The sequence below is a fragment of the Myotis brandtii genome, unplaced genomic scaffold (genome assembly GCF_000412655.1).
Source record: "Myotis brandtii unplaced genomic scaffold, ASM41265v1 scaffold406, whole genome shotgun sequence".
In the NCBI taxonomy this organism is placed as follows: domain Eukaryota; kingdom Metazoa; phylum Chordata; class Mammalia; order Chiroptera; family Vespertilionidae; genus Myotis; species Myotis brandtii.
Window position 1 is genome coordinate 1,656,166 of NW_005365599.1, and position 12,197 is coordinate 1,668,362.

Here is a 12,197-nt window from a genome sequence, read left to right on the forward strand (position 1 = left end):
AGGAAGGAAGGAAGGAAGGAAGGAAGGAAGGAAGGAAGGAAGGAAGGAAGGAAGGAAGGAAGGAAGGAAGGAAGGAAGGAAGGAAGGAAGGAAGGAAGGAAGGAAGGAAGGAAGGAAGGAAGGAAGGAAGGAAGGAAGGAAGGAAGGAAGGAAGGAAGGAAGGAAGGAAGGAAGGAAGGAAGGAAGGAAGGAAGGAAGGAAGGAAGGAAGGAAGGAAGGAAGGAAGGAAGGAAGGAAGGAAGGAAAAAGAGGAAGGAAGGAAGGGGAGGAAGAAAGGAGGATGGGAGGAAGAAAGGAAGGGAGGGAAGAAGGAAGGGAGGGAGGGAGGAAGGAAGGAAAGAGAGAGGGAGGAATGAAGGGAAGGAGGAATGAAGGGAGGGAGTAAAAAGGAAGGAAAGGTGGAAGGAGGATTGCAAAGGAGGGAGAGAGAGAGAGAGAGAGAGAGAGAGAAGAGAGAGAGAGAGAGAGGGACGGGGGGAGACAGAGAGAATGAAAGTAGAAATGAAGAACAAAGCCTGACATAAGATCCTGCAGAGACGATTTATTTTAGCCAAATAAGTGAAAGAAAGTTGTACTTGGTTTTATCATACTTCCCTTGCATTATCTTCTGAGCCCTTCTTACCCTATGTTCAATATTTCTGGTGTGCTCAAACTCTCATATTAACATTCCTAATAGCCCTCGGTTTGTCTTTTCCCTCCTAAAAGCACCACTAAGTGTGCCATACTCCAAAATTTCCCCTCATTTCTACTTCTCAATTCTTGATTTCACCTATGTGTTAGTTAATAGGAAAGGAATGTTATCAAACTAAGCCTTGGATTGTTTTTTCCTCTTGGAAAAATGCCAGGTCTAATGTCAATGCCAGGTCTGCACCCTATCACTGTGTATGTGGAACTGGTTGTCTTTACCTGGTCCTTCATTTGCTCCTGCTGACCACAGGACTCCTCGGATCAAAGATAACACCAGGCAGAGATTCAGTGTGAGCTCATGAACTGTCCAATAACCACAGCCACAGTTACAGCAGACATGAAAGTGTCTTCTAACAAACCTTTCTGGGGGTAGGACCCTGAAAAACTAGGTGCCACCATGTTCTAAACATTCTTGAAAATAGCATTTCTAGTCAGAGGCAATGTATTCTCAGAGATTCTCACCAAAGAGGGTGAGGCAGGCTATTCCTGACATCTTCCCGGAACCGAAGGTATTGAAGAGACACTTGTAACACCCTTCATCGTCCAGAGTGGTATTCCAGAAGGTGATGGTTGTGTTCTGAAGTCCCAGCTCAGTTATGTTCATCTTATCCTTATAGGCGGGTTGGACCACGACCCCATGGTCATTGCTGAAAGTGACCATGTTTTCTGGGCTTGAAGCCTTAATTTTCTGCCATGTCACAATTACGACTTCCTGGGGAGTTTCCAGGAAGCATCGTAAAGAAGCAGGTGTGTTCAGCAGCTTTCTTTCATCTTGGGTCGCCACTTTTATCATGGAATCATAAAAAAAAATTAACGCACACATAAATACACATTTTTCTGATTAAAAACAATGCATGTTCAAAGTCAAATATAGAAAAGAAAAAGTTAAAGAAGAAAACATTTACCTACATCTCTAATGTTGCTAGGGAAATATAAGTTCAAATATGCTTTTTCCATCTTTAGAAGTAGCAGAGTAGAAAAATAAGAAGGAAAATTCTCAGTAACAAGAAATAGTGTGAAGAATCCCATCCCTATATGCTGGAAATTAGGTGGAATCAGGTTGAAGGTGGGAACTGTCAGATAGGAGAGAAACATTACCAAGTGGGTTTATGCCCAGAGAGGTGGAAGCCAGGAGCAAGAAGAGCAAATGGACAATAGGCAGAGTGATTAGTTTAAATAAAGAAAATGTAACATCCCTATACATTCCACACACACACACCCAACAAAGGAAGGAGCAGCAATAGTGGTGTCTGCGTCTAGGAGGCAGTAGTGAATAGAGCAGTGTAAGTTAGAGAGATATACAGGACGCTGTTCCAGGAGGCTGATAGTGGAGAGAAATTTGACACCAAATGGCAATCTACACATTCCCCCATTTTTACTGAATGCAGTATAGAATATAAGACATGGCAATAATTTCCCTCCCTCCAATGCTGGGTCCTCTTACTGATATGATCGGTTATTCAGTGGGAAATCTCAATATAATGACAAATAGCCAAACATTTGAGAAAGCTAATACAAGGAAAGAGGAATAATAAACTTTACAAATTCAAGAATTTATACCAAATAAAGGAAGATCTCATAAATCAATAAACACTCAAACAAGAATAAATGAGACATCTGAATTGTAAGTAGTAAAAATTAGAGATGTAGAGAATGAGAAATACAAAGTCTTAACAGATTGGCTGACTTAGCAGAATGGATATCACTGAAGAGTAAATGAGCAGGTGGAAAGACCAGGTCATGGAATTCTTCCAGAATGTAGCACAAAGGAAGAAAGATATGAAAGAAATTAAATAAAAATTCAAAGACCTGAAATGTTTCAACATCAGTTCAATAAGACTTTTAAAAAAAGAGAAATTGGAAGTCAAAAACACAAATGTATTTTAAAACAATAAAAGAAACAATCTAAAATAAGACACCTTAATCATAAACCTCTATGCACCTAAAAAATAATCCAAAAATACATAAAAAGCTAATAGAACTTTATTTTTTATAAATCCATAATCATATTGGGATAGTTTCTATAGTTCTCTCAGAATTTTCCCTTCCATATATTAAAAACAAAATAAATCAAAAAAGTCAAATATAAAAATATAGAAAATTTAAAAAGCAAATATTTATATATGTTATATATCTACACTAATAAAAGAGAAAGATGCAAATTAACCATACCTTTGTGACACCCACCAGCCAATCAGGAGTGAGTATGCAAATTAACCCAACATGGATTAATTTGCACACACAAGCACCGATCAGTGGGGGGCGGGGTGGGAATGCTTGCGTCGTCGCCATGGTGATGACACAGGCATTCTGCACCACCCCAGCCACTCTGGGCCTCTAGGCAGCGTGGGAAGGCAGAAAGGCAGCTCCAGGGTCGGAACTAAGGCAGAAAGGCGGCTCCGGCCCAAGAGAAGGTGGAAAGGCGGCTCCAACCCGAGTGTAGGCAGTGCTGGCAGCCAGGGGAAGGAAGGCCTATTCTTGCATGAATCTTCGTGCATCGGGCCTCTAATACATATATATGAATTTACAACCTTTTACCCAAAAGAGAATATCCAATATTTTCTAAAACACATGAAACATTTCCCAAAATTGAACTTGAAATGGGATTCAAAAATTATGCTATCCAATGACCTGAACATTGAGCCCAATGCAATAAAATTAGAAGCTTACAAGCTTCTTTTAACTAATTACACCAAAAATAAGAGCAAGAATTATAAATTACTATGAATGACATTGGGAATATAATATATTAAAATCTGTAGAAACTGAGAAAGCAGTTATCAGAGAGAAATATTTAATCCTAACTTCATTTATTAGGAGACAAGAGAGATTGGAAAATGAAAACACACACAAATCTAAGCATCCCCACCCCCGAACCAAAAAAAAGGTAAAAGGAGTGAATTAGTAAAGATAAAAGCACAAATTAATGAAATAGTACACAAAATGTGGACTTAATTAAAAACACCATAATCTATTGTTTCAAGACTATTCTAGTGTAATTAGAATAAAAGAAGTCAGCACAAGCAAACAATATTCTCTCAACAACATCAGGCAGAAAAAGATGGACATAGCAACGAATACAATTTGGAACCCATGAGTGTTGTATGAATCCAGTTTTAGTGAGGTGTGCTCTTGGTAGGTGTGGAAATTTCTGAGGACAATACCTATTGTTGGGATTCTGCAAATCAGAGATTTGAAGAAATTGCTGCTTTTAGAATGGAGAGGAGAAAGGGATCAAAGCTAGAGTTTTAACTTCCTGGGTGATTTTTCTCTTTCACTATGAAGAAACCATTTATTGGAAAGTTTGCAATTCTTTACTGCTTATATAGAATTCCATTTAGATCCCCCAGTCAGTAGGTAAATCCTGTGGTGCAGGTGATGCGGCCTGCCCTTCCTTCACCTAGGAAGGCTGATGAGTGCACTGTCACACAGAAGGTGATAAAAGGCCAGCAGCAAAGCGAGGGCTGGCCTCCAATGGAACAGAGGAGAAAGGTCTGGCACAACTAGGAAATGCAGCAGATACATCAACAGCACAGGCATATGCTTTGTATAATAGACTATGTGAACCTATGTAACTTGTATATTTCAGTATTTTCTAGATTTTTCTATAAAAGAGGGGCACACCCAGTTTTAAGGCTTACTATCAGATTACCTTTCCAAAAGGTTGTATTCATTCATATTCCCCAAGCATTCCCATATCTTTACAAACATAGGTAATTATTGTTTTAAAAGTTATTTGAGTTGATATGTAAGAAATATCTTAATTTAGAATTTTTTCATGCCTGGTTCTATTTACAGAAACAATGTCTAAATAGCAGTTTTCTTCCACTTCGAAAACAAAAATACTTTGCAAAGCAGAAAGAACTGCTCCCACTCCTCCAATCAAATTATACGTTTATAATTCATGCAGGCAAATGAACCAGCACAGCAGAAACAACAATCTCCTGGACTCCATGCAGGGGAATGGAGTATCTTTACCTTGTGCCCTGCATAGCATCACTGCGGCCAAGAACCAAATCAGTCTGTAGGTAGACAGATGACAGAAGGACCTCTCGAACACCTGAAGACATAGAGCAAAGTACAAAAATAGGCATTTGGATGTGGACAAAGCTAAGGAAGCTTCCATTTCATGGCTACCTCAGGGAATGTTGCAGCTAAAGTTTTTGACCACCAGAGAACTTTGGTTTTGAGAAAGCAGAATCAGAGACTATAAATGAAAGAAATAACAGTGTGCTCAGGATATGGGAAGGGGAAAGCAACAGCGTGGCTCCTTCAGTATGGCAACCCCTAGCAATTTGAGGCCTTGTTCCTAAAGCCACCATGGTCAAGAGCAAAATCCCAAAAGGCATAGGATCTCTGGGGAAAACAAAGGGCCATAAATACAACAAAAACAGAGACTACAAATGTCTAAGAGTACCCACTTCCAAAATAATCCACATCTGCTAATATTATACATGTAATTCAGGGGAACCTCTTGTCAGAAACAAGTGACTGCCTTGCAGTTTCCTGAGGCAGATTTTCCTGCAAATTCTAAAAATTTTATATGAATTATAACTTTTAAAAACCAGTAATAAAAAAAAAACCAGTAATGGCTTTATTGCTTTGTTTTCATGTGTCTGGGCATAAATCTTTGGCCGTTTTACAAATCATGTTGCTATTTCGGGGAATGTTATTCTGGGTATCATTTTGCTATGAAATGTGGGTAGAATGTAGATAGATTAATTTCTCTGTGAAGTAGCTCGAAGAATCTGTTCACTAGGTCTACATGAATGTGTTCATTATAAGGGATATAGACAAGAAATGTAACTTTTCCTTAAATTTTTTCTGTATTTCTAGATTTTTCTATTAATTAAAAGTGTGTAAGAAATATGCATTTCCTGTATTTCTTTTAACTGAACTTCATCCCAATTAGAGTTAGATACTTAGTTTTGATGTCGCATTATCTTTGTCAGTTCATATCCTGCAAACCCAACACTTCACAATTGTCCCAGTGTCTGGCATTGCATCTATATTCCTGGGGGCTTACATAAAGCCAATCCTTGGGACAGGACTACTAATTCTTGGTAACAAATATCTATCCATGCTGGCATTCCCTAAGGCTGCTGTGTTCCCCTCAAGTTACCAGGGTATTCAATCTATGCAATTAAATTTTGTGCTCACAAGGTGTTCTCTCTTGTTCTTTCACGTATTCTCCTGATTCTGTGCTCCTGGGTTTTTCCTGTGCTGGGCAAAGGGAAATTCTACAAGGCTCTCTGCCTAGACTCCCATGTCTCTATCCACCTCTGTTTTACTGTTTCCTTTCTATGTTGGGTAGGCAAGTCTCTCTCACAGTCCCCCACCTCTGCTCCCCTCCCCCCAGGAAAACAAAGCACAGGTGTTCTGTTCTTAGATGTTAACATTTAACTGTACGTTTTATTTACCACCCTCCTGAATTCCCCAATCCTGGGGGGTAGACACAGAGTCTCCTTTTCATAACACAAACTGGTGTCTGAACCTAGACATTAGTCGGTCCCTCTTTGCTCTCCCAGAATAAAATATGCATATTTTCTCTAGGTCCAGAAAAGCTGGTTCCTCCATCACCCTCTATTCTTCCCATTAACTTTCTCTGGTATAAATATGTTCTTGGTCTTTTAGCAGTTAAGTTTTTTGAAACTCAAATGCTCATGTTCTTGCTATTTTAAAACTTTGGTCTCTGAAACTAAAAAAATTCTTTGACATTTCAATTTCACACCATTTTTTTAAAAAGCATGATGACTCTCTCATGTGGAAATCCAAGTTTTAGTAAAGGCTATGGTGAGAAATGCAGAATTAATCCACTCTCATAGTGAAAACCTGGGTTTTAAGACCAGGGAGAAAGTAGATACACACCAAAACACAAGATGTGTGAAGTGGGAGCCAGAAATGTTTAAGAAACAAAGGCACAATGATTGGGGCAAGGGGAATTAGAAGGAAAGCCTAGCTATTAAATATATACATATTTACTCTGACTTGAATTGGGGCTAGCAGAAATACTAGATGTCTGAGCTATGACCAATGCTTTTACTTCTGTTGCATATAACAGTAAAAAGATTAAATGGACACAGACAACAGGGGGATAAGGACATATATGTAATACCTTAATCAATAAATAAAAAAATTAAAATAGATCAAATTTTAAAAAAGATTAAATGAAGTAGTATATGTAAAGCTCCTAGAATAGTGACTGACACAAATAATCACTAAATAAATGTTGATGTTGGGGTTTTGGTCAAGATGGCAGAGTAGGAGGATGCTGTACTTGCCTCCTCTCATGATCACACCAAAATTACAACTAAGCAATAGAACAATCAACCTGGAGAAACATCTAAAGACTTGCTGAATAGAAACCCTATAACTAAGGATACAAAGAAGAAGCCATGCCAAAAATGGTAGGGGGAGAGGAGGAGCAGAGATACAAAATGTGCTGGTTCTGTACCCATGAATCCAGAGGGATATCTCAGCTATAGAGATTGTCCCTGAGGCGCAAAGAGTCTCAGCTCCATGATGGGCTCCCCAGCTCAAAACACCAGTGCCGGGAAGAGAAGCCCACATAACACATGGTTGTGAAAATCAACAGAGATTCCCTCCATCCGGGTGAGATGAAAGGCTGCTAGAAACCCAGGTGTCCCTCTTATAGGGTCTGCAGGTACTCACCCTGGGCTTCCACACTGGGAGAATGGCTGGGGTGGGCAGGGGGAGTTCCAGAAGCATACACAGAGAAATGAGGGCTGGAGGGATACCAACCATTGCCTCTCCCCACACAGTCAAACTTGATTCTGTGTTTGCCTGGTGAACTCCATTAGCTCTACCCTGAGACCTCACCCCACTGCATAGGTCTTCAGGCCCTAGACCAGTGATGGCGAACCTATGACACGTGTGTCAGAGGTGACACGTGAACTCATTTGTTTCTTTGTTAAATGGCATTTAAATATATAAAATAATATCAAAAATATAAGTCTTTGTTTTACTATGGTTGCAAATATCAAAAAATTTCTATATGTGACACAGCACCAGAGTTAAGTTAGGGTTTTTCAAAATGCTGACATGCTGAGCTCAAAAGGTTCGCCATCACTGCCCTAGACAATGGTGGCTTTTGCTGAATAACCTCAGGCTCAGCACAGGCACCAAATAGGAAACTGTATTAACCTGGTGAACACCACTCACACCACCCTGGTGACTCTCTGAGACCCTGCTTCAGCAATTTGCTAAGGTTCTTTCAGCAGGTGAACTTTAGGGCAAATGGTAGGTGGTAGTATATATCTTAGCCTGCCTTGGCCTTCTGCTAACCTGACTTCTGACTTGGTATTGGTAGAAACCTTAGTTCACAGAATGGCTTCTCCTACATGCATCCAGGTCCTGCACAGACAGCCACCTATTTAAAGAAATAATGACTGGAAATTTTCCTAGCCTGGTGAAAGCAATAGATATACAAATCCAGGAAACGCAAAAAGTCCCAAACAAGATGACCCCAAAGAGACCCACATCAAGATTATTATAATTACAATGGCAAATGTTAAAGACAAAGAGAGAACCTTAAAAGTAGTAAGAGAAAGACAATTCGTTACCTACAAGTAAACTTCCATAGAACTTTCAGCTGATTTCTCAACAGAAACTTTTCAGGACAGAAGGGATTGGCATGAAATATTCAAAGTAAAGAAAAGTAAGGACCTACTGCTGGAGGCTAAGACCAACAAGTAGTTAACATATAAATGCAAGAAGTCCGTCAGAAGGCTGATGGACTTTGATATTCAACAAGGGCTGGGAATCAGCATTGTATTACCCTGCTGCTGGCTGAATGGCTGAAGGCAATCCCCTAACCTAATAATCCTTTATTGTTTACCAAACCTTACCATTGATGTCTGTTTGCTTCGCTAAAGTGCAAATGTGTATTCTAGTAAATAAAAAGCTATGAGTCCAGACATTCGGGGAGCCACTCCACTAGAGAGTAGGTCTCCGCCTGGTTCTCCCATGCCTTCTAGATTTATATTTTTTGCCTACTATATTTATTTGTGTGTGGCCCCTTCTCCAGATCCTGAATCCTTGCTGCAAAAGGTTGCGGCAACCTACAACCAAGACTACTCTAACCAGCAAAGCTAGCATTTAAAATTGAAGGAGAAATAAAGAGCTTCCCAGACAAGAAAAAGCTAAAGGAGTTTATTACCAACACACCAGTATTACAGGACATATTAAGAAGAACAAAGAAAAGAAACAGAAAAGGAACATAGTTATAAAGCATAAAATGGCAACAAATATACAACTATTAATAATACTTTAAATGTAAATGGATTAAGTGCTCCAATAAAAAACATAGGTAACTAAATAGATAACAAAATGAGACCCATACATATGCTGTAATCAAGAGATCCACCTCAGAATGAAAGACACACACAGACTAAAAGGGTTGGGGAAAAAATATTTCATACAAATAGAGAGAAAAAAACCTGGGGTACCAATCCTTAGATCAGATATAAAATAGACTTTGAAACAAAGGCTATAATAAGAGACAAAGGAAGAGATTAAATAATGATATAGGGAGCCATCAAATAAGAGGATATAACCCTTGTAAACATTTATGCACCCAACATAGGAGCACCTAAATATATAAAGCAGATACTGACAGACATAAAGGGAGAGGTCAGCAGTAATTCAGTCATAGCAGCGGAATTCAATACCCCATTGACGTCAATGGATAGATCTTCCATACAGAAAATCAACAAGAAAACAATAGCCTTGAATGACACATGAGACCAGATGGATTTAATTGATATTAAATTAAAAGCAACAGAATATAGATTTTTTCAAGTACAAATCAAACATTTTCCAGGATAGACTACATGTTAGGCCACAAAACAAGTCTCAGTAAATTTAGAATTTGGAAATCATTCAAGAATCTTCTTTGACCACAATGGTATAAAACTAGAAATGAATTATAAAAAGAAACTTGAAAACACACAAACACATAAAGGCTAAATAACATGCTACTGAACAATGAATGGATTATCAATGAGATTAAAGAAGAAATAAAGCATGAATGAACCTGGAGAGTACTACGCTAAGTGAAATAAGCCAGTCGGAGAAAGATAAATATCATATGATCTCACTCATTTGTGGAATATAATGAACAACATAAACAGATGAACAAAAATAGATCCAGAGACAGAAAAACACTGAATGGATTGTCAAACCTCAGAGGGAAGGCAGGGGAGGGTAAAGGGTGGGGAGTGAAAAAGATCAACCAAAGGACTTGTATGCATGGATATTAGCACAACCAATGGACACAAGACACTGGGCGGGTGGGATGAGGGCATTTTCCAGGGGGTAGGGAAGGCTGGGGAAGGTCAATGGGGGGGAAAAAGGAGATATATGTACTATGTAATATTTAAACAATAAAAGAAAAAAAAGAAGCAATCAAAAGATACCTTGAGACAAAATGAAAATGGAAACACAACAATCCAAAATATATGGGATGCGGGGAAGACAGTCCTATGAGGAAAATTTATAGCAATACAGGCCTACCTCAGGAAATAAGAAAAATCTCAAATAAACAATCTAATTTTACACATAAAGAATCTAGAGAAAGAACAACAAACAAAGCCCAAAGTGAGTAGAAGGAAGGAAATAATAAATATCAAAGTAGAAATAAATTAGAGTCTAAAAATAATACAAAAGATCAATGGTAAGAAAAGATAAACAAGATTGAAAAGATTAACCAGACTCATAAAAAAGAGAAAATACTCAAATAAAATAATCAAGAAAAGTGAAATGATTGACATTACAGAAATACAAAAGATTACAAAAAACACTCTGAACAATTATATGCCAACAAATTGAATAATATAGAAGAGATGGATAAATTCCTAGAAACACACAATCTTTCAAGACTGAATAAAGAAAAAACAGGAAATCTTAACAGACCAATTACTACCAATGAAATTGATTCAGTACTAATAAAACTCCAAAAATACAGAAGTCCTTGAACACATTGCTTCACAGGGGAATTTTACCAACCATTCAAAGAATTAACACCTATCCTTCTCAAACTATCTCAGAAATTTTAAGAGAATTTAAGGCTCCAAGCTCATTTTATAAGACCAGCATGACCCTGATTCCAAACCAGACATAGACATCGCCAGAAAAGAAAAGTATAGGCCAATATCACTGAAGAACTTAGATGCAAAAATCTCCAACAAAATATTAGCAAACCAATTTCAGCAATACTTTGAAAAGATCATACACTATGATCAAGTGGCATTTATTCCTGGGATGCAAGGTACATTCAATATTTACAAATCAATTAACGTGAAACACCACACAAACAAAATGAAGGATAAAAATAATATGATTATTTCAATACATGCAGAAAAAAACATTTGACAAAATTTAGTATCCATTTATGATAAAAACTCTCAGTAAAGTGGGAATTAAAGGAACATACCTCAACATAATAAAGGCCCTATATGACAACACACAGCTAACATCATACTCAATGGGGAAAAGCTAAAAGTGTTTTCCTTAAGGTCAGAATCAAGACAAGGTTGTCCACTTTCACCACTTTTATTCAACATAACATTGGAATACCTAGTCACAGCAATCAGACAAGAAAAATAAATAAAAGGCATCTAAATTGTAAAGAAAGAAGTAAAACTGTTAAAATTATTTGTAGATACAATACTATATAGATAGAACCCTAAAGATTACACCCAAACATGAGTAGAATTGATAAATGAATTCAGCACAGTAGCAGAATACAAAATTAGTATCCAGAAACCTGTTGCATTTTCTCTTCCAATAATGAACTATGAGAAAGATAAATTAAGTATATAGTCTTATTTACAATTGCATCAAAAAAATACCTAGGAATAAATTAACCAAGGAAGTAAAGGGCTTATACTCAGAAAATTTTGAGACATTGAAGAAGGAAACTAAAGAAACAAATAAATGGAAGCATATCTCTTTCTCATGGATAGGAAAAATCAACATTGTTAAAATGTTCATACTACCCAAATAAATCTATAAATTCAACACAATTTCTATCAAAATACTAGTGTCATTTAACAGAACTAGAACAAATAATCCAAAAATTTATATGAAACCACAAATGACCCTGAATAGCTACAGCAATCTTGAGAAAGGAGGACAAAATTGGAGGTATCATGCTACCTGATATCAAACTATACTACAAGGATATAGTAATCAAAACAGCATAGTAATGTTTTGACACATAGATCAATGGAACAGTATAAAGAGCCCAGAAATAAACCCACATCTATATGGCCAATTAATATATGACAAAGAAGGCAAGAATATATAATGGAGTAAAGACATTCTAGTCCAGTGGTCGGCAAACTGCAGCTCACGAGTCACATGTGGCTCTTTGGCCCCTTGAGTGTGGCTCTTCCACAAAATACCACGTGCGGGCGCGCACGTACAGTGCAATTGAAATTTCGAACTTTAAGTAAAGTTTATTAAGTTAATTTTAGGGAATGTTGTGG

The 12,197-nt window shown here is 37.7% G+C and overlaps 1 protein-coding gene across 3 annotated transcripts in view; it reads right to left on the reverse strand.

The window, feature by feature from the left end:
- Positions 1-12,197, reverse strand: part of CD200 (CD200 molecule) — a 26,826-nt gene that overhangs the window by 10,634 nt on the left and 3,995 nt on the right. For 2 of the 3 annotated variants that reach the window (XM_005873323.2, XM_014545400.1), the window contains exons 2-3: positions 4,666-4,747; positions 1,150-1,470 (exon numbers count right to left, since the gene is read on the reverse strand). In XM_005873323.2, coding sequence (XP_005873385.1) covers positions 1,150-1,470; positions 4,666-4,747 — 403 coding nt within the window. Of the gene's footprint in view, positions 1-1,149; positions 1,471-1,592; positions 1,645-4,665; positions 4,748-12,197 lie in introns of those variants that run through there. The other variant, XM_005873325.2, reaches the window with a different exon arrangement.